Source organism: Protopterus annectens, chromosome 13.part0 (genome assembly GCF_019279795.1).
Source record: "Protopterus annectens isolate FY-2018-M chromosome 13.part0, PAN1.0, whole genome shotgun sequence".
NCBI classification, from domain to species: Eukaryota; Metazoa; Chordata; order Ceratodontiformes; family Protopteridae; genus Protopterus; species Protopterus annectens.
Genome location: NC_056747.1, coordinates 761,480,758 through 761,499,280, shown reverse-complemented (window position 1 = coordinate 761,499,280; position 18,523 = coordinate 761,480,758). Strand labels below are relative to the sequence as shown.

Here is an 18,523-nt window from a genome sequence, read left to right as displayed (position 1 = left end):
CACACACACACACACACACACACACACACACACACACACACAAATAAAAAAAGACAAAATAAAAACAAATATTTTACAACTACTGAGGCTGTGTAGTCAGGCCTAGGTATACATGATAAATTTCATTCACTGGTCAGTAATTTGACCCATTGTACTGTACTACCATGCAGCAAAGTTATACAAGGGAGTGTAAGTAAAGAACAGACATGTCAATTTTCTTTCACTAGTGCATTAATGTCATCATCCAGTAAGGTACGGCTGACTAGCAGTCAGTGAAATCATATGCTTCATGTAAAGCTGGAAAAGGTAAACAGTACCTTGTCCGAATAAGCTAGTTATGATCCTGAATAGCTAGGGCAGAAGGAAAAGGACTACACACTTTAAAGTCACTGACCTTTCCGGACTTGGGGAGGTAGGCTTACATAAAGTCTGATAAAGTATTATGAAACGTGACTAAAGGGTCTACCTTAATTAAAATTAGAATCTCTGCAACACTGGCTGAGTGGTGTGTATAGTGGGAGAAAATGATACCTACTTGGTATTTTACTATCCTACATCACTAATGGATCAGGAAACCGTGACCACAAGACAAAACTGATGACACCAGGCACAGCAGAGAGTCTCTAATTCATTTCTCCATCTGTAAAAACAGTCAGTGACAGCAGGAATGTTGACAACTACAGAGCAAAAGTATACACCTAAACAGAGGATCATGGGAATAACGGAGGTATGGCTAAAGTACATGGCTGAAAAGAAATCAGGTAAGACAGACAAGAATACTCACGTTGAGGTGAGTACAGCAAAAGCTATCCCAAATTATGTGCATGTAGGTTTATCTTGAAGTACTTAGAGACTATACGATTGCCTATGACTCAGGACATGTTTGAAAATGTTCCCTGGACCAGCCATCAAAGAAATAAATAAATACATACACACATATATACATACATATATATATATATATATATATATATATATATATATATATATATATATATATATATATAGAAAGAAAGAAAAATATGTCACTGTTTTAGTCTGGGCATGGATCTGTAATTCAGATCTGAACAGGAAGAAGTGGGTAGTAACACACTTCTCTTAGCATGTTTTCTTTCTGTTGGAATTGTGTTGAATATTATAACAGACAGAATTTATAAAACAGATCACAGACCTGACCTATAACCTTCATAATGCAGGTAGTGCTATGTAAGTCGAGTAATATCCAGGGTCCTGTAGTGACATTGTTTGGCTGAAACCAAGGTAGACCTCTCAGGTGTTGTTTCCAGAACTAAGCTTAGACAGCAAGAGCAGGAGCAAGAGGAATATACCAGGCTTAACTACACCCCTGACAATGCAGATTTCACCAATAGACCTGGTACTGGAGAAGTCAGCCATGGAGGGATGGCAGTAAGTAGTGGAGGTCTGTGTGCCCATCCTGGTGGAAGGCGGGGGATAATTCCTGCCACAGGACTGATACAAAGGGAAAAGTCTAGAAATACACTCTAATACATGAAGATATGAGGATGAATGCCTGGACGAGGAACACATGCACTTCAGCTGACCACTGCAGATTTGCAGAACATCACACTTGCAAGCAACTCACAGTAGCCAGATACTGTATCACTAGTGGTTGCTGATAAAAAAAGGTTGTTAGAAGTCGACAGATTTTTAATGCCCATCACAAAAATGGGCACTGTTCCAAACTCTGCTTCTTCTTACTGGGTTCTTCTGATACTAGTAGCAGGAAGGAATGAACTGGCCAACAGGAGGCATGACTTGACAGTTGCAGAAGGGATGAGGAGGCCAAAAAGAAAAAATGAAATGCAAGTGTTGCAGGAGAGTGTCCATGGATTGTGACTAGACAATGGAAGTAAGAACGGTATATCGCATGTATGAGATTCCACGGACACAGCTTAGACAGTAGACTTATTTGTTTGTGTGTTTATTTTTCCTGATGGAGAGGTCCAGCTGGTATGAGCCCATTTACAATGAAGGCCTGGGGAGAAAATGTCCAGACATACAAGCTTTACTAATTAAATTTCACAACAGAATTTATACATACACAGAAATAAGCCTATATATTTAGGAACTACTGTGATGAAGAAAACATGTTCATGTGTCAACATAAAGCAAGCAGTAGCTGAATAAATTCATACATGCAGTATTTACACAGTGGCAAATGTAGTTTGATCTTTAGTACATTATTAATGATATCAGATCCAAGGAAAAATGAGCATCAGTGTAATATGCCCATGGTTGCAATGGATGCAGATACAAATTCATGACGCTGCTTTATACAAAAAAGCAAATCCATCAATAATGAAATTGTTCTACTCAGTAAACTTTGATTTCTACTATTCTACTTTGTAAAAAAATACACACACACACACACACACACACACACACACACACACACACACACACACACACACACACACACACACACACACACACACACACACACACACACACACACACACACACACACACACACACACACACGCACACACAATTATAAAAAGCATGCCTACTGAAAGAAGAACACAGGTACAGGACGTATTTAGATTAAAAGATAACTGTTATTAAATTAAAATGGTATGCTGACATGCCGAAGGAGACTTAATGTACCAAACGTAAGGCAGAATCCCTTCAGATCAATTAATGCAACATACATCAGTCTTTGTGGAAAGAAAACAACTGAGGCAAGGGATTCTGTGTGAGAGTAAGAGAAGGAGGTAGGAGATACGGCAGAAAAGTGTGGAGGGGAAGAGGAAAGGAGGGCGAGAAGTGTAATTTACAAATTATACAGAGCTGAATAAAGGCAATGACAGAGATGTAAGGGTGGTAAAAGTGAGAAGGCTGGAAGTAAGGCAATACAGTAGAGGAGTTGGTGGTAATGAATTGGGGACATGAGGGATGTACTAGGAAGAGTTGTTAGATGAGGTGAAGGTCAAAAGAAACAAAATTTATAAGCAAGAAAAAGGAGAGAAGTTTGTGAATATTTGCAATGTCAGGGAGAGCAAAAGGTGGATTGGTAGCACAGATCTGGCCTTCAGAAGTGAATGCTAAAACAACTTCTGTACTTCACTTCTGGTATAATCTACTGCAAGCCTCTTGCTGTTTGCTATAATTAAAAAAGTAGAGAGAGTTGATTTTTTTAGAGGATTTGCTTTTTTTTTTTTTGGCTCCTCAGCCTAAAGTTGTGGAGGGCACAAGATCAGGGGATGGCACAGAGCAACTGAATAGCTAGCTATGGCTCTGATGTCAAGTAACCCCATGGTTACAATATCTGTTACTAGCATGGTGAGACGATGGCCACTCTAAAGCCCTCACTCTATAAACATAACATTAAAGAGTGGGTCACAGGACAATGAAGCGTTTACTGAGCACTCCATCTCATAAAAGTAAATGACACGTCTTCTGAACAAAAAACAACTTAAATAACTCATACCTAAAGTTTATATCCAAAAATCACATGATAAAAACAGACTAAAAGAAAAGCAAGATAAACCTAATTCATAATGATGCTGATGCTCAAACCATTAAGTAAAGCAAATCACATCTATTTCCAACCTATACACAAAATGTTAAAATATTTGCTTTACATAATGGCTTGGTGAGGTTTATCATGTTTTTCATTTGTCAGTTTTTATCACCTGATTTTTGGATACATATTTTAAATGGAAGTTGTTAAGTTGTTTTTATTCTGAAGAAGTTATTTTCCTGTGATATAGTCTTTAGTGTCATGTTTTCAGTTCTTTCTTTCTTTCTTTTTCTTTCTTCAGCTCTCACAAAGATTCAGAGAGTTATGGAGTCTTCATTTGAAAGCCTTGTTAGGGTCCAGGGTTAAATCTGATCTCTGGTCACTGTCTGTATGGATGTTGCAGGTTCTGTCTTTGTTGGCATGGGGTTTTACACGATACTACACCTTCTTCCCACCCTCAAAAAACATGTTGGCTAATTGGCTGCTATGAGCTGCCTATATATATTTTGCATTTATCCCCTACTCTTGTGGCCTGTTTCACAGATGAAAAGCATCAAGGCTGACCTGTTCACTAACCAGGTTAACAAATGAATAAATTCAATTTAAGTGTAAATGCTTGTGTCAGTTAAAAAGCTGATTCTGAGCTGCAAGGGTTAAACTGTGACCTTGAGACTGACTAGAAAATTGGACACTGAAGTAGTCAGCAGGGGACAGGGGAATGAGTGGTTGATGCCAACTTGCTCAAAATGGGGGAACAAAGATGGTCTTGTCCACTGCATGGCTAACACATGCTGAAGGGGGGGTCTTCTGCAAGCTGCATATGGGTAGAGGATGTGTTCTTGACTCTGCTAAGCTGCATTTGTGCTGTAAACCTCATGGCATGAGTATAGGAGCATGCATGCATTTAGGGGAAGGCATATTGGACTTTCATTTCAGAAAGCGTGCAACTCAGCTGCTAGCAGTATGATTAGTACCAAAAAATGAAAAATTCCAATATGGCTGCCTTGATGACAGCTCTACTGCACTCGACTCTTACACTATTATGAAAATGAGTGGGCATGGTGAACTATGGCAGGACCAGATGGTTAGCAGGCATGACAGTGAAAAAAAGAACCAAAAAGATTCTGTATCTTAAGAATAAGAAAACTTTATTCCAGTGTTTTCTATGTACACACCACTGGTTGAGACTCCTTGCCTGTTGGAACACGGACAGTTTACTTTAAAAGTTATGATGATAATTCTTATGCTGCCACTCAGTTTTAGTAGTTAAAAATACAGCAGTGCCTGTGTAATGAAGGCAGCCACTGCACTGTGTTCAGTGACTGCCATTATGACTTTAAGGCAGTGAGACAATTAACCTATAATGTCATAGAAGTCTGTAGGACTGTGGTCTTCTTGTAACTTCCCCTTGTATTTTGTGTAGTTCATTGCTGTGGGAATTTTCCCACATCAATGAACCACCCAAAATACAAAGGGAAGTTACAAGAAAAAAGTTCATGCCTTTAGATGGGAATGAAAGTGCTAGCTTATACAAGGAAGGCAGGCAGTTCAAATGCTCTTGTTAAAGGTGAATAAACCTAGATCTGGGGAATCAATCCAGAAGCAGGGATTTAGTTTAAAAAAATGTTGGATGTTGCAACAATGTTTCTATGAAAGTGACTGCCAACCCATACCATAAAACCATTCCCAGTGGGAGACAGTAAAGTAACTTTAAATGAAGGGAGCCACTGGTTTGCATTCTTGTGTGCTGCCCTGATGGGTAAGCTATGAGTAGAGATTTACTCTGGCCCTCAGTTTGGGTGAGAAAGGTTCCTTATGCCATGCAGAAAGTCCTTGTAATAGAGCTAGAAGCAGTGATACTGACTCTAGGAGTTGATTGCAACATTAACTAAAAGGATACACTAGATAGCTTTCCTTTCCAGAAAACAGCATCATGGGAGGCCCATGCAAATTATACTAAATATCATGAGAAAGCTTTTCTTACAGTTTCTTAGGTAGTTATTAAGCATGCAGTAAAGATGACCATTTATGAGCCTAGCCCAAATTCCCAGTTGCTCCAAAGCACTGTCTGGTCAACTGATTTGAGCATGGTCACACAGTAGGCACATCTGATCCAGGAATTAAATGGAACTAGAAGGGAAGTGAAGCACTACCAGAGGCAGGATGAAAAAATCATTCAAAAACTCGAAATCCAATTTGTAACATTGTCAAAAAAAACTATCAAATCCAATTCATAAGTAAGATTATTGAGAAAAGTAACCCAACCCAGATAGGCTGCACAAAAAATGTTTATATGGGAATAGGGAGAAATGTTAGGAACTATAAGGAAAGGCAATAAATGAATACCTTTGGAAATGATGTGTGCAGTCACAGTGTGCCCTAGAGTCAGTGGAAATTGGAGAATTAATTATTCAGACAGGAGAGTATGAGGATGACATAGGTAGATGACAAAGAAATGAAAAATTAATTTACAGCAATAGATTAAATTTGACACAGCCTGATAACCTGTCTAAAGCAGGTGAACCAATGCAGACAACTGAATCCTGGATTTTAATGAGAGGAGGGCAGTTTTCACATTGATATTAAGTAAAATGTGGGTGCAGATATTGGTCAGTGGAGTTTGATTGATTGACTTGCTTGCTTATTTGTTGTTTTAGTTAGTTTGTTTGACAACCAGAGTTGTAGTTTATTTCAACTATAGCCTGTATACACACACACACACACACACACACACACACACACACACACACACACACACACACACACACATACACACACACACACACACACACACACACACACACACACACACACACACACACACACATATACATACACACACACATGCACACACACACACACTAAAAATAAAACACGATTATTCTGGTTATTTTTGTATCATTTTGTCACTTGTATCTTTTTAAACTTGTTTATGAGTGGTGGTTTCCCGCAGTCCTATTTGGGGTTGGTGGAGTTACACTATTAGGTATGCAAATATTATGCTAATCAGCATCCAGATTTTTGGCCCACTGTTCCTATCTTTCCTAGCCCTTTGGCCAGATTTATGTCTTCATGTTTAGAGGTGCGATCTCACTGTATGAAAATTTTTGAAGACTGTCAGGATTAAGAATTAAGAAAAGAAAATTTGACTTTTTATTTATTTTTATTTATTATTTTGCTGACTGGGTTAGGTTCATAGGTTCATGGGTAGGTACTAGGCTATTTGCCCTAGGGCCTGTATAAGCCTAGCCAAAAGGTACCCTGGCTTTCGCCACCCAAGAAAATTATTTTCCTGTGCCACTGTCGAGCAGAGCCACAGAAGTGATCCCCGGGGTGAATTTCCTATCTCCCATCCAATCATCAAGATTTTTCTTGAAGAGTGCTAATGAGGAGCTTTGTTTGATATAGATAGGTAGTTTGTTCCAGAGTATGGGAAGTCTCTGGGACAGGAATCTATCCCTCCAGCATGTTATTTTTATTGTAGTGACAAGGTTAGGTCCCTAGAGCGTGTAGCTCAGAGGGATTGGGATTTCTTTAAGTGGAGCATGTCCAAAAGCTCTGGGTTTGACATAGCTTTGTGTGTTAGGCAGAGATTGCCTCTGAGTAGGCAATATGCGACAGAGTAAAGCTGCAGTTTTTTGAGACAGTCTGCATAGGACATCTGTTTGAGGCCGATAATCCTCTTTGTGAGGTATTTCTGCGGCCTTTCCAGTTGTTGTAGATGTCTTGTGAGGTACATACCAAAAAGGGCGTTGCACTCTATAATGGGTCTAATGAGTGACAAGTAGAGGGGAACAATGACCTAATTTTTCCTGGATGAGAAACCTTTTGTGATGAGGTGTGCCATGTAGAAGGATTTCCTGACTACTGTGGTGATGTGATTATCAAAGGAGAGACTACTTACTGTCCACCTGTGTCCCAAGGTCTCTTATCACACTTTTGGTGTTAAGTAGACTACCGCCTATGTGGTAGTTCATGGGTACAGAGTTTTTACCAAAAGGGATGACAATGCACTTTTTGGCATTGAGCTTGAGGCCATGACTGGTAGCCTCTTTTCAAAGTAGACCCACGGTAGTATTTATACTACTAGGGGAAATTTAGCCAGTGCCATGAGCTCTTTTGTATCCACCTGAACTACTGCCATCTCAAGCAAATGGGACCTTGGTTTAATGTCTTATCTGAAAAAGGTTAACTGAGAAAATGACATTGTGCTGAAAGAAACCCCTTCCTGTACTTTTAGGAAGTGGGGCAGGATCTATTTTGCTTTCTTTGGGAGACTTTACTATAAGATACATGATTGGGCTCTGCAAATTTTCTGCTTTCTAAGCCACATACTTTTGCAAAATCTGATTTCAGGCATTGCAAATGCAATGCAGCAAATTCTTTTGGGGCACCCCACTCCCAGATTAGAAAGAATTTGTTGCTACCACTGTTAAGAAAAGAGGCTGTCTAATAACAAACTGATCATGTGACAGATGGATTTCTTGATTAAGCACACTACTAAAGAACTATGGATAAAAAATCCATGTGGTCCTGCCAGGAAAAAAAGAGAACCTTGCTATATTACTACATCCAGAGCTTAAGAATACAGCACAGCTTCTAAGTGCGGCCATCTGGATGGCTGCCATGCAGTCTAGCAAGTGTGAGAAGGCAGAGAAGATACAACATGCTTGGACTGCAGGAAGGGTGGTTTAATACATCTGCAGACCCTGTATGTACATGTTGGTTGGGTACATTGAAGAGAAAAATGTGATTATGAAGACAAAGAAATTGCTTCAAGACGAGTAAGCAAAACACACATTTCTGCTGGCTAAGGACTGACCCCTTTTGGCACTATTTGAAGATACAACATTCTATACTTACACAGATTCAAAAAACTACAACTGCAAGGCAGGTAGAGAGAGAACTACAGAAAAAAAAAACTCCAGTGAGCTGGCTCATAGGGTTGTTAGCTGTTCCACATGTGAGTGCTAGACAGCTGGGAGAACTATATGTCAAATTAAGGACAAGGAGATGTGGCATTTTGCACTGACACAGATACAAAATCTATATGAGAATAAGACAGGTTGAGAGAACTACAGAAAGAAGCTCCAGTGGACTGGCTCATAGGGTTGGTAGGTTTTCCATGTCTGAGTGCAAGACATGTGGGGGAACAACATTTCAAGTTAAGGGCAGGCAAGGAGGCTGCCAGCCCCCCCCCCCCATAGCAAAATACCATTGAACTAAAGATGTTTGATATTTCTTGACAAAATCTGGCATATGTGCCACTTAACTCCATCACAACTACATGACAGTAGAACAGCAAGGAAGTAGCAGTTGGGAGATCATGCTGAAAGTGTGGGGCTGTGGACTTCAGCCATTTGCTCATGTAAAGAGTAAAGTGACTTTTTAGGCATACAGTACTTTGTGCCACAGCAATATCCGAGAATTTGAGCATTCCTGTTCCTTTACACCCAGTCCGTATACTGCTTAAAGCCCTTGTGTAAGGATTCTTTGTCTTGTCTTTGATCTTCAAGTAAATAATTCAAGCAACACGTGATCGAGGTGTGGATTTGTCAGAAATGGAGACTGAGGAGACTTGAAGGCAGAGCAGATTTTTTTTCTGCAGATTGCTACCTGCTTTCTAAAAAAGTGGAATATCTACTTACAATGACAATGGGACAGGGGAGATTATATCAAAGCATGGGGGGTTTTCAAGCCTGGATAAGAGTTACTCTTTACTTAGTTTTAAGGTTATTGCACGCATGTCTTTTCTTAGTGGCTGTGCTTATTTCCTTGGCGGTTGCTTCAGTTACTTACAAGGAAATAAAAGGTAGAAAATGTGTATCATATCTGAATGGAATGCTAAACTGTGCAGCTGATGGATAGTATGTGGTTTCTGTACACTGCTGAACTGTAGCCCTTTCACTTCATACAGTCAGTATTTTGTCCTTCTGATTGTATCAGACTTTCAAAAAGAAAATGTTGTTAAAAATGAGATACAATAGTGCAACCAAAATATAGTAAAATGTAAAATACAGGAACGTAACAAAATGGGTGGGTTTAAACATACTTGAAAGATAAGATGTGGGACAGTACCCACCATGGGGGCATTCACTGGTTTTCATCTTGAACCATTAAAAACATCTAAAGGAAAACTGGTTGATGAATGACTCATGCAATCTCTTTCCTCAAATCCTTGGATCACTAAAATCAAGCTGTGTAAGTAACCTTTTAACTTAAAATTGGTAAATCAGAGACCATATTCCCTCTGGATAAACTATACCTACATTCAGGGTACAGTTTCACTGACAGCAAGATAAGTTGAGGAGGGTTTGGTGAATTGCTCACTGGCCAGTTTTCCTTCTGACATCTGGTATTATCCCTTGCTAGTCAGAGAGGAAAATTAGCAGAATGATCCTCATGCTTTGTGTCTGTACCTATAATAAAGGTACAGTCCAAAACCAGTAGTACAGAGACAGAATGTGCAGTAAATCAAATAAATTATTAGTGGTTGCATCAGGTAATCCACTTAAACAACCCTCTCGTATTATCCAGTCTTCTTAACCCCCCCCCCAAATGTTTAAGGCCATGGAAGAGTAAAATCATTAGCAGGTTTGATATTCATCATTCCAAATGGAATACTTTCTTAGACCTCAAAAAAAAGGAAAAAAATGTATATCTGAAAAGAAAACTTTTTAGCATTTATCTTAGGCCCTCAGATTTAGCCAACCAAATGTTCACATTCTGTAGTGTGTGTGTGTGTGTGTGTGTGTGTGTGTGTGTGTGTGTGTGTGTGTTAATACAGTTCTTAAATCTTATCATAGTACATGCAGCTGCAGACATTTTGGATGATGTACGTTTCTTCAAATGAGTTCACATTCACTGCCACACGGTAATCCTCAAAGATACTAATTTGTTGGCCTTGAGCACTTTTAGATACCTTGCAAAAAGTTTATGTGCACTCGGCTCTTGCTCTTCTATTATTATAGCCCCTTTCCTAGCAACAAACCAACCTATTTTATAAGACAGAATTAAAAACAATAAACAGAAGGCAACATTTGTTTAGTTAAGTAGAGGCTGGGGAGAAGAAAAAGAAAAGTCCTGACTTCTGAATAGTACTTTATAGCCCATAGGTTAATGAGGAAAAACACATCAGTGATAGGAGAAAATACATACCTATTTTGACGGGGAAGCCAACAGGCAGCCTAAGAGTTATAAAGTCCCTAAGTTTTGCAAACAGTGCATTGCTTATTGCCATGAGGTCGATGATTGGTGCAACTTGCTCAGAAAGAGACAAAGGGTGATCTTCACAGAGCCATAGTTTTGCTTTAAACCTACAGGAGGCAAACACAGGGTAGGGGTGCACATAAAAAGAAACAGTGAATGGGGGGAAGGTAAGTAAAACAATTAGCTACAAAAATACAAAGGTACACATTGCCAATCTCACTTCTATACATAAACTTTCTTTTATGTTTACTCTGTGCTTGCAAAACAAAACATTTTTATAAGAACTGAAACAAGGCTGTTACTGCCAAACTCTACTTCTATTTAGAATAGTGGGGATTCAAGACTGTTCCCTCTTCCAGGATAGTGTGACTATGACTGACATATATGCCTGTTCTGTTTATCTATATGTCATGCATTACAAAGGACGAGGGCTATTCCAGTCATAAAGCACTTGACTGCTGTGAGCTAAATAAAATCAGTATGATAAAAAAAATAGATTGAATGTGATTTCCAAATAAATTAGTGGCTGTAGTGGTTGTTCTGGCTACCACTGACGAATTGTAGAAGAATATATTCACATGACTGTTCAAACTGCCCCAATGAAACAAACACTCTTTTCTAACTCTAGCTGCAGCTTTAGCAATCTGTTTTTCTTCTTCTGTTTTTGGTGTCTCCCAAGCCCCTGCTGACCATCTGTCATGTCCTTCTACCCCTCCTTCATTTCTACTGCAAAGAGGGCTCATCCCAGTACAGCACCATTTTGACAGTAAGGGAAACTTTCCCTTGGCCTATGTTTAATCCCCTCTCTGCACAGAATATAATGACATCAATGACGTTCATGAGATCATCATCCACTGCAGAATGTAATGACATCAATGACGTTCATGAGCTCACTATACATGCTTTACTCTTTTGGACATCTACAAGTGCTATTAGCAATTCCTCACCTGTTAGAGGCACTAGACTAGTCCAGAAACAGCTTGGGCCTTCGGGTTTCCAGTCTAGAAACAGCATGGGCATTGGGGACTGCAGTCCAGAAACAACCTGGGCTTAGAGCTGAAGAAATCCTAACTCCATGCAGAATTACAAGAAAATACCCAAGGAGAATAGGTCCAAGGCCCACAGAAATGCAGCACTAAGACAAGTAAAAATGCCTTCTAATAATCTGTTGGTAGTGGCTTAGACACATTCCCCACACCAACCTGTACTACTTAGTTACCAGCACCCACAAATGTCACGCTCCATGTATAACAGTGACTACTAGGTGCCCCCTACACTAATTGTTTTATAACATTTTCCGTATAACATCAACAAAAACTCAACAAAGGTGTCCGTGAATGCATCTTTCTACTATTGTTTTTTTTTCTACTTCATATCTGACCTTGTGATACAATGCCCAATGCCAGTCTACTGATTCCTTCACAAAAATCACCCCCGAGAACAACTAATATAACGAGACTGTGCCACATTTTTGTCTGTGAAAAGAGAAAACTGTACTCAATAGGCTTACCTGGTTAACCAATAAAATTGAAAAAGGAAGCACAATTAGGCTATATAGAGTGCAGATAAAGGGCGTTACAGTACACACAAGCTGGAAAACAAATAAAGCACCTGCCTCTCTATACGATGAATGATTCAACTGTCATTTTCAAATACTAGCAAATTCTGACAGACGCTGAATGCTTTCTCTGTATTTTTCAGCAGATGGCACTACAATGAAACTCTTTTGAAGATTACGTGTATATGAAAAAAAGTATTAAGAACATTAATGAACAGCTGTGAGATGTATGAATATATACTTTTAAGTGTGACATATGCTTTAATATGGCCAAGCCTTTACTGCACCTGAAGAATGTGATGTGTCATTCTTAAACCCTTGTCATAATGTTTTATGACAGTAACAGCATAGATAGCAAAGTGGAAGTATGTTTGGAGGGAATTTAAATGTTCACTGCTCCTACCAGTTCCACTAGCATATGGACATCAGTCTTCACTTATGACTTTTTATTTTGCTTTCTGGCTCACCTTGCAGCAGAGCCATATTCTCACACCCTCTGATTTACTATTTTAAAAGCTTAGCTGAAATGTGTTGCTGCACCGTTTATGTGAGAGATGCAACACACTATAAATAGAATGCATCCCATCTATAATGCAAGTACAGAAGAAAACACCTTTAAATATAAGACAGAAATGCTTATTAAGCCTCAATTATCTGTTATTGAAAATGTTTGTTTTACATGGTTACAGGAGGGCATTCACAAAGTTGTTTAACATATGGCAGACTGGAAATACCTGATGCACTGAAACAACCTCAAATCATACATGCTGAAAGGCATTTGACTGAATCTGAAAACCTAGAAGACAGTTACTGAAATATTAAAACTTATATAACAGATACACTATCTACAAGATAACAGTACTGATTTTGGAATTAACTTTGTCCCAGATGGTTTTATTCTGTAATTAATGTCATCTTGATGTAAAAACACTTAAACTGTGTATGTTATGTGGAAGAATGGTAACCCTACTGTCCAAAAACTCATTCTAATATAGTCAACACACAGTACACTGGTTTCAGATCAGGTACTACAGATTGACAGCTGCTAGGTATACAGAATGCCTTTTAGTATTTCAATAATTCACACGTGACTTTGTGGATCTGTTATAGAGTTCTGCATATATACATGGAGGTTGGGCTGATGCTCAATACACACAAATATTCACCCAGGTAACAAGTGCATTATCCCAGTAGCCTCAGGTGGCATGCTTCAAAGCTTTAATTAAGGCATTGGAAGAGGTGATCAGTGGAGAGTACATTCCCTTTCCAGTGGCATGCTGCCCTGTCATGACTGAATGCCTTAGGTCATAGGATGTATCCTAAAACAGCATTTAGTTGTGTAGCACTCCCAAACAACAGGAGAAGCACTTACTGAAAAATATTTTATTCTTGTACCCCTGTAAGTGTTTTGTCAACTGCGCTGCTACAACTGCTAACCCCACTTTACCTTCAACAGCCTGTCCCTTACATTTCAGGAAGCACTCATTCAGTTACACATAATATTGCATAAGGGTCTGGCTGCAACAAGCACTAAGGCAAACAATGAAACTTGCATCACTGTTTACTCATTAGATGACTTTCATGACCTCTTTCACAAAAACATGCAGAAAAGTAATCAGTGCAAATATCTTGTATCAGTAAGAGGCAATGTTTGATGTCCCTGAGTAATGTTTCTAGTTCCCTGTCCTAGATGGACTTTTCTTTGAATGCTATATGTGTGCTGTACATTTGTATGTTTTAACATTGTCTTTGATTACGGAGTGTATGCATGTGTATATTTTATCATGTATTTCATGGTGGATCGTGCAATATATTTGTATATATGCTTTAACACCTGTTTCATTGTGGATGCTGTACATGTGCTGTACATTTGTATATTTTAATAAGTATTTGTTGTGGACTGTGTGCATGTGCCATATATTTGTATGTTTTAGCATGTATTTCATTGTGGATGCTGTATGCGTCATATATTCATACAGTCTAATATGTATTTTATTGTGAATCGTGTCATGTCATACACTTGTTTGTCTTAACATGCATTTCATTGTGGGTATTGTATATTTGCCAATATGTCTGTTTTTTATATGCACTTCATAGTAGATGCTGTACACATGCTGTACATTTGTTTGCTTTAATATGTTTAACTGTGTGTTATGTGCATGTGCCATAATTTTCTATGCTTTAACGTGTGCTTCACTGTGAATATTGTACATATGTTGGACATTTGTATGTTTTGATATGTATTTCATTGTGGATTTTGTGCATATGCTGAATAGTTGTATGTTTTAGCATGAATATTACTGTGGAGGATGTGCATGTGCTTTATAATTGCACATTTTAACATGTATTTCATTGTAGACACTGTACACGTGCTATATCTTCATATGTTATAAGATGTACTACACTGTGGATGTTATACCTGTTCCAGAAATTTGTATGTTTTAGCATTTATTTCATTGTGAGTGTTGTATGTTATCATACATTCATGTAAGCTGATATGTATTTAATTGTGGATTATGTGCATGTGCTTTGCAGTTGCTTGTTAACATGTCTTTCATTGTGGATGTTGTACAGTTCCTATATATTCATATATTTTAACATGTATTTTATTGTGGATGCTGTACATTTCCCACATAAACATATGTTTTAATATGTATTGCATTGTGGATGTTGTACCCATGCCTTACATTTGTATATTTTAGTATGTATTTCATTGTGCATGTTTTATATTTGCCATATATTTGTATGTTTTAACAAGCACTTACTTCACAGTTGGCTGTTGTGTTTGTGCTGTACTTCTGTATGTTTCAACATGTATTTTCTTGTATATGATGTGCATGTGCTATGCATTCATATGTTTACTATGTATTTCATTATGGGCTGTCTACATGTAATGTACATTCATATATTTTAATATCTATTCCATTGTGAATGCTTTACATGCACCATACATTTGAATCATACTTAGGGTGGGGTAACGGCAGCAGCTTCTATGAGTGTAAGCTGCCTGGGAGCATGACTGGCATGTGCCGATGCTATGGAGTGCACTACTGGCATTGCTCTATGAAGCCAAGAAGATATTGTAGCTTCATAAATAAATGTTAGCACTGCATTCTAAGCTACTGGTGAAGCTCTGTGTATTTTAGTAACTATAAATAGCAGCTTGCTAAACTTACAGGAGAATTTTTTTGTAACGTTTTGCAAAGTTTAAAAGACTTTTTTTGGACCCCAACTTTGAGTTGAGGGGCACCAGTTTGGGGATCTACTTGAGGTACCAGATATCCTAGTTATGGTTCTTCAATACATTCATCTGTTTTAACATGCATTTCTGTGTAGACGCTGTGCATGAATTGTATTAGTTTGTTTTAATATGTATGTCACTGTGGATCACAGATAAACTACACACAACAACTCTGTATTCTTATAACTCCATCTTTTCTCATTCTTCACCCAAGCTTTACTGGACTTCTAGCCACCATCAGTTATTTACTGTCACACCCCTTATGTCTTATATCTGCCTCCTTTCCCTGTTTATCTTCAAGTAATATATTCCACCTCCATGCTCACACCACAGTGGAGGAAAAGAAAAGAAAATCTTTGAAAAGTGTCCTACAAAACATGTATTTCATTGTGGATGTTTCACCTGTGCCATACAGTTGTATGTTTTAACGAAAACACTTTATAATCTCTAGATACTGAAATGTCGAATTTCAGTATCTCGAGACTATAAAGTTGAAGTATGAAAATAGTGAAAGTGCATAATCGCAAATTTGAATATCTCAAATTCACGGTTATGGCTTTACGCTACGTAATGTCCGGGATTGTATGTGGATGGTGTGTGGATTTAGGTGATGGATGGTGTGTGAATTTAGGTGTTATGTCAGGTAAGTGAGTGTTCTGTAAGGGTTTTGGGTGGGAGTTTAAGTGTATGTGAGTGTGCTGATATGTGTGATGTTTGTGTGAAGGACTGTAGAATGTGAATGTGTGTGTGTGTGTGTGTGTGTGTGTGTGTGTGTGTGTGTGTGTGTGTGTGTGTGTGTGTTTGCTTTTGTTTACTGTTTGTGCGATCTTGGAGTTAGTATATATAAGTAGGGGGGTGTGGGGGTGCAGCCCCTCACATGGGGGTGCAGGGGTGCTTCCCCCCTGCTTATTTGTATTGTAGGTTTGTGGACGTCTGTTGTTTAGTTTGTTTATGTTGTGATGTGGGTGTTGTGGTATATGTGTGGTCTGGTGTGTGCTGTGTTTTACATGTTTTGAATTTCGCGGTTTTGGTGTTTCGGTGTTGTGTGGATTCGATTTCATGGTCTCGAAAAACTGAAATTCGAGATTTTAGTATTTCAAGATTATGAAGTGAATTAATTTTAACATATATTTCATTGTAGATGCTGTATGTATGCTGTACATTTACATGTTTTAACATGTAATTCATTGTAGATGTTTTACTCGTCATACATTCACATTATAATCTGCATTTCTTTGTGGATTGTGTACATAGGTTCATAGGTTCATACTAGGCTATTTGCCCTAGGGCATTTATAAGCCTAGCCAGAGTATGTTTTGCTTTTGCCACCCATTTTAAATTAATTTTGCTATGCCCTTTTTCGAGATTAGTATACTGTGCCTCTGTCTAACAGTGACACAGAAATGATACCCGGGGTAAACCTAGGATCTCCCATCCACTCATCAAGATTCCTCTTGAAGAGAGTCAATGAGGGACTCTGCCTAACCTGGACTGGGATTTTATTCCAGAGTGAAGGAAGCCTCTGGGTTATGAATCTGTCCCTCCAGCATGTCCTATTTATTTCAGTGCTGAGGTTCAAGTCTCTCGAGCGTGTAGCTCGATGGGGTTTGGATTTTTTGAGGTGCAGCATGTCCCTTAATTCCGGGTTGGACATGGCCTTATATGTCAGGCACAGGTCACCTCTGAGCAGGCGGTATGCCACGGAGTAGAGCTGGAGTTTCTTTAACCGGGCAGCATATGGCATCTGTTTGAGCCCTTTGATCCTCTTGGTGAGGTACTTTTGGGGTCTTTCCAGTTGCTGCAGGTGTTTGGTAAGGTACATCCCAAAAGGGGCATTGTACTCAATTATGGGCCTGATGAGGGATGAGTAAAGAGGCACGATGACCTCCCCTAATCTAGATGTGAATCCCTTCATGATTAGGTGGGCTATATAAAATGTTTTTCTAACCACTTTGGCCATGTGGTTGTCAAATGAGAGATTGCTATCAACTTGGGTCCCCAGGTCCCTAATTACTTCTTCTGTACTTAATGGATTACCACCTATGTGGTAATTTGTGGGCACTTTGTTTTTGCCAAAGGGGATGACTATACACTTTTTGGCATTTAGCTTGAGGCCATGGCTCTGGCACCAGTTGTCTGTTTCTATGAGGCCCTTTTGGAGGATGCTTGTGTCGGCTGGAGAGTCGATTATGGCCAGTTTGCAGTCATCTGCGAACTTGGTCAGCCACAGTCCTTCCGTGTTGGCCTGTACCTCCAAGAAATATATACCAAACAAGAGAGGTCCCAGGACTGAGCCTTGTGGGACGCCACTTGTAACTGGTTTGGAGTCTGACATGGCTCCAGCAATTCTAACCATGTGGGTTCTGTCCTTGAGACAGTTTGCAACCCATCTAGTGACATAGGGTTTATATTTAAGCTGGTGAGCTTATCTATAATGCCCGAGTGGGGTATTGTATCGAAGGCTTTTGCGAGGTCCAGATAGGCTGTGTGGACCACCTTCCCTTCGTTAATGGCCTTGGTGACTGTTTCAAAGAAGTCAACCAGGTTTAAGAGGCAGGATCTGCCCTTAACAAAGCCAAACTGGGTAGGATCCAGTGTCTGTAGGTCCCCAATATCTTTATTTATGAGGTCCATGATGATCCTTTCCATAGCTTTGCAGACCAAGCTAGTCAGGCTTATGGGGTGATAGTTTCCAGGGTCCGTTGAGGCACCACCTTTGTGGAGAGGGACCACTGTTGCTGTAAGCCACTCTTTGGGTACATATCCTGTAGTAAGGCTGAGATTGAACAGTAGTTTTATGTTTGGGTTTAGCTCTTCTTGGAGTTCATGTAGGACGCAGCCTGGGACACCGTCTGGTCCCATTGATGCTGTGTTTTTTGCTTTGGAGAGGGCAGCTCCCACCTGAGCATCTGAGATGTCGGGGGGGCAGCACTCTGCTGGGATAGATATTTGCCCTTTTGGTGGGGCGGGTTTGCGCTGAACCTGTCAGCTAGGATGTTGGCAATGTCTGTGGGATCAGTGTATTTTTTGT

General features: G+C 39.3%; 1 protein-coding gene across 2 annotated transcripts in view; it reads right to left on the bottom strand.

The window, feature by feature from the left end:
* The window catches only part of ANKRD13B (ankyrin repeat domain 13B), a 1,471,566-nt gene that overhangs the window by 137,928 nt on the left and 1,315,115 nt on the right, over positions 1–18,523 (bottom strand). For both annotated transcript variants that reach the window (XM_044054460.1, XM_044054461.1), the window contains one exon: positions 10,643–10,800. In XM_044054460.1, coding sequence (XP_043910395.1) covers positions 10,643–10,800 — 158 coding nt within the window. The remainder of the gene's footprint in view (positions 1–10,642; positions 10,801–18,523) is intronic.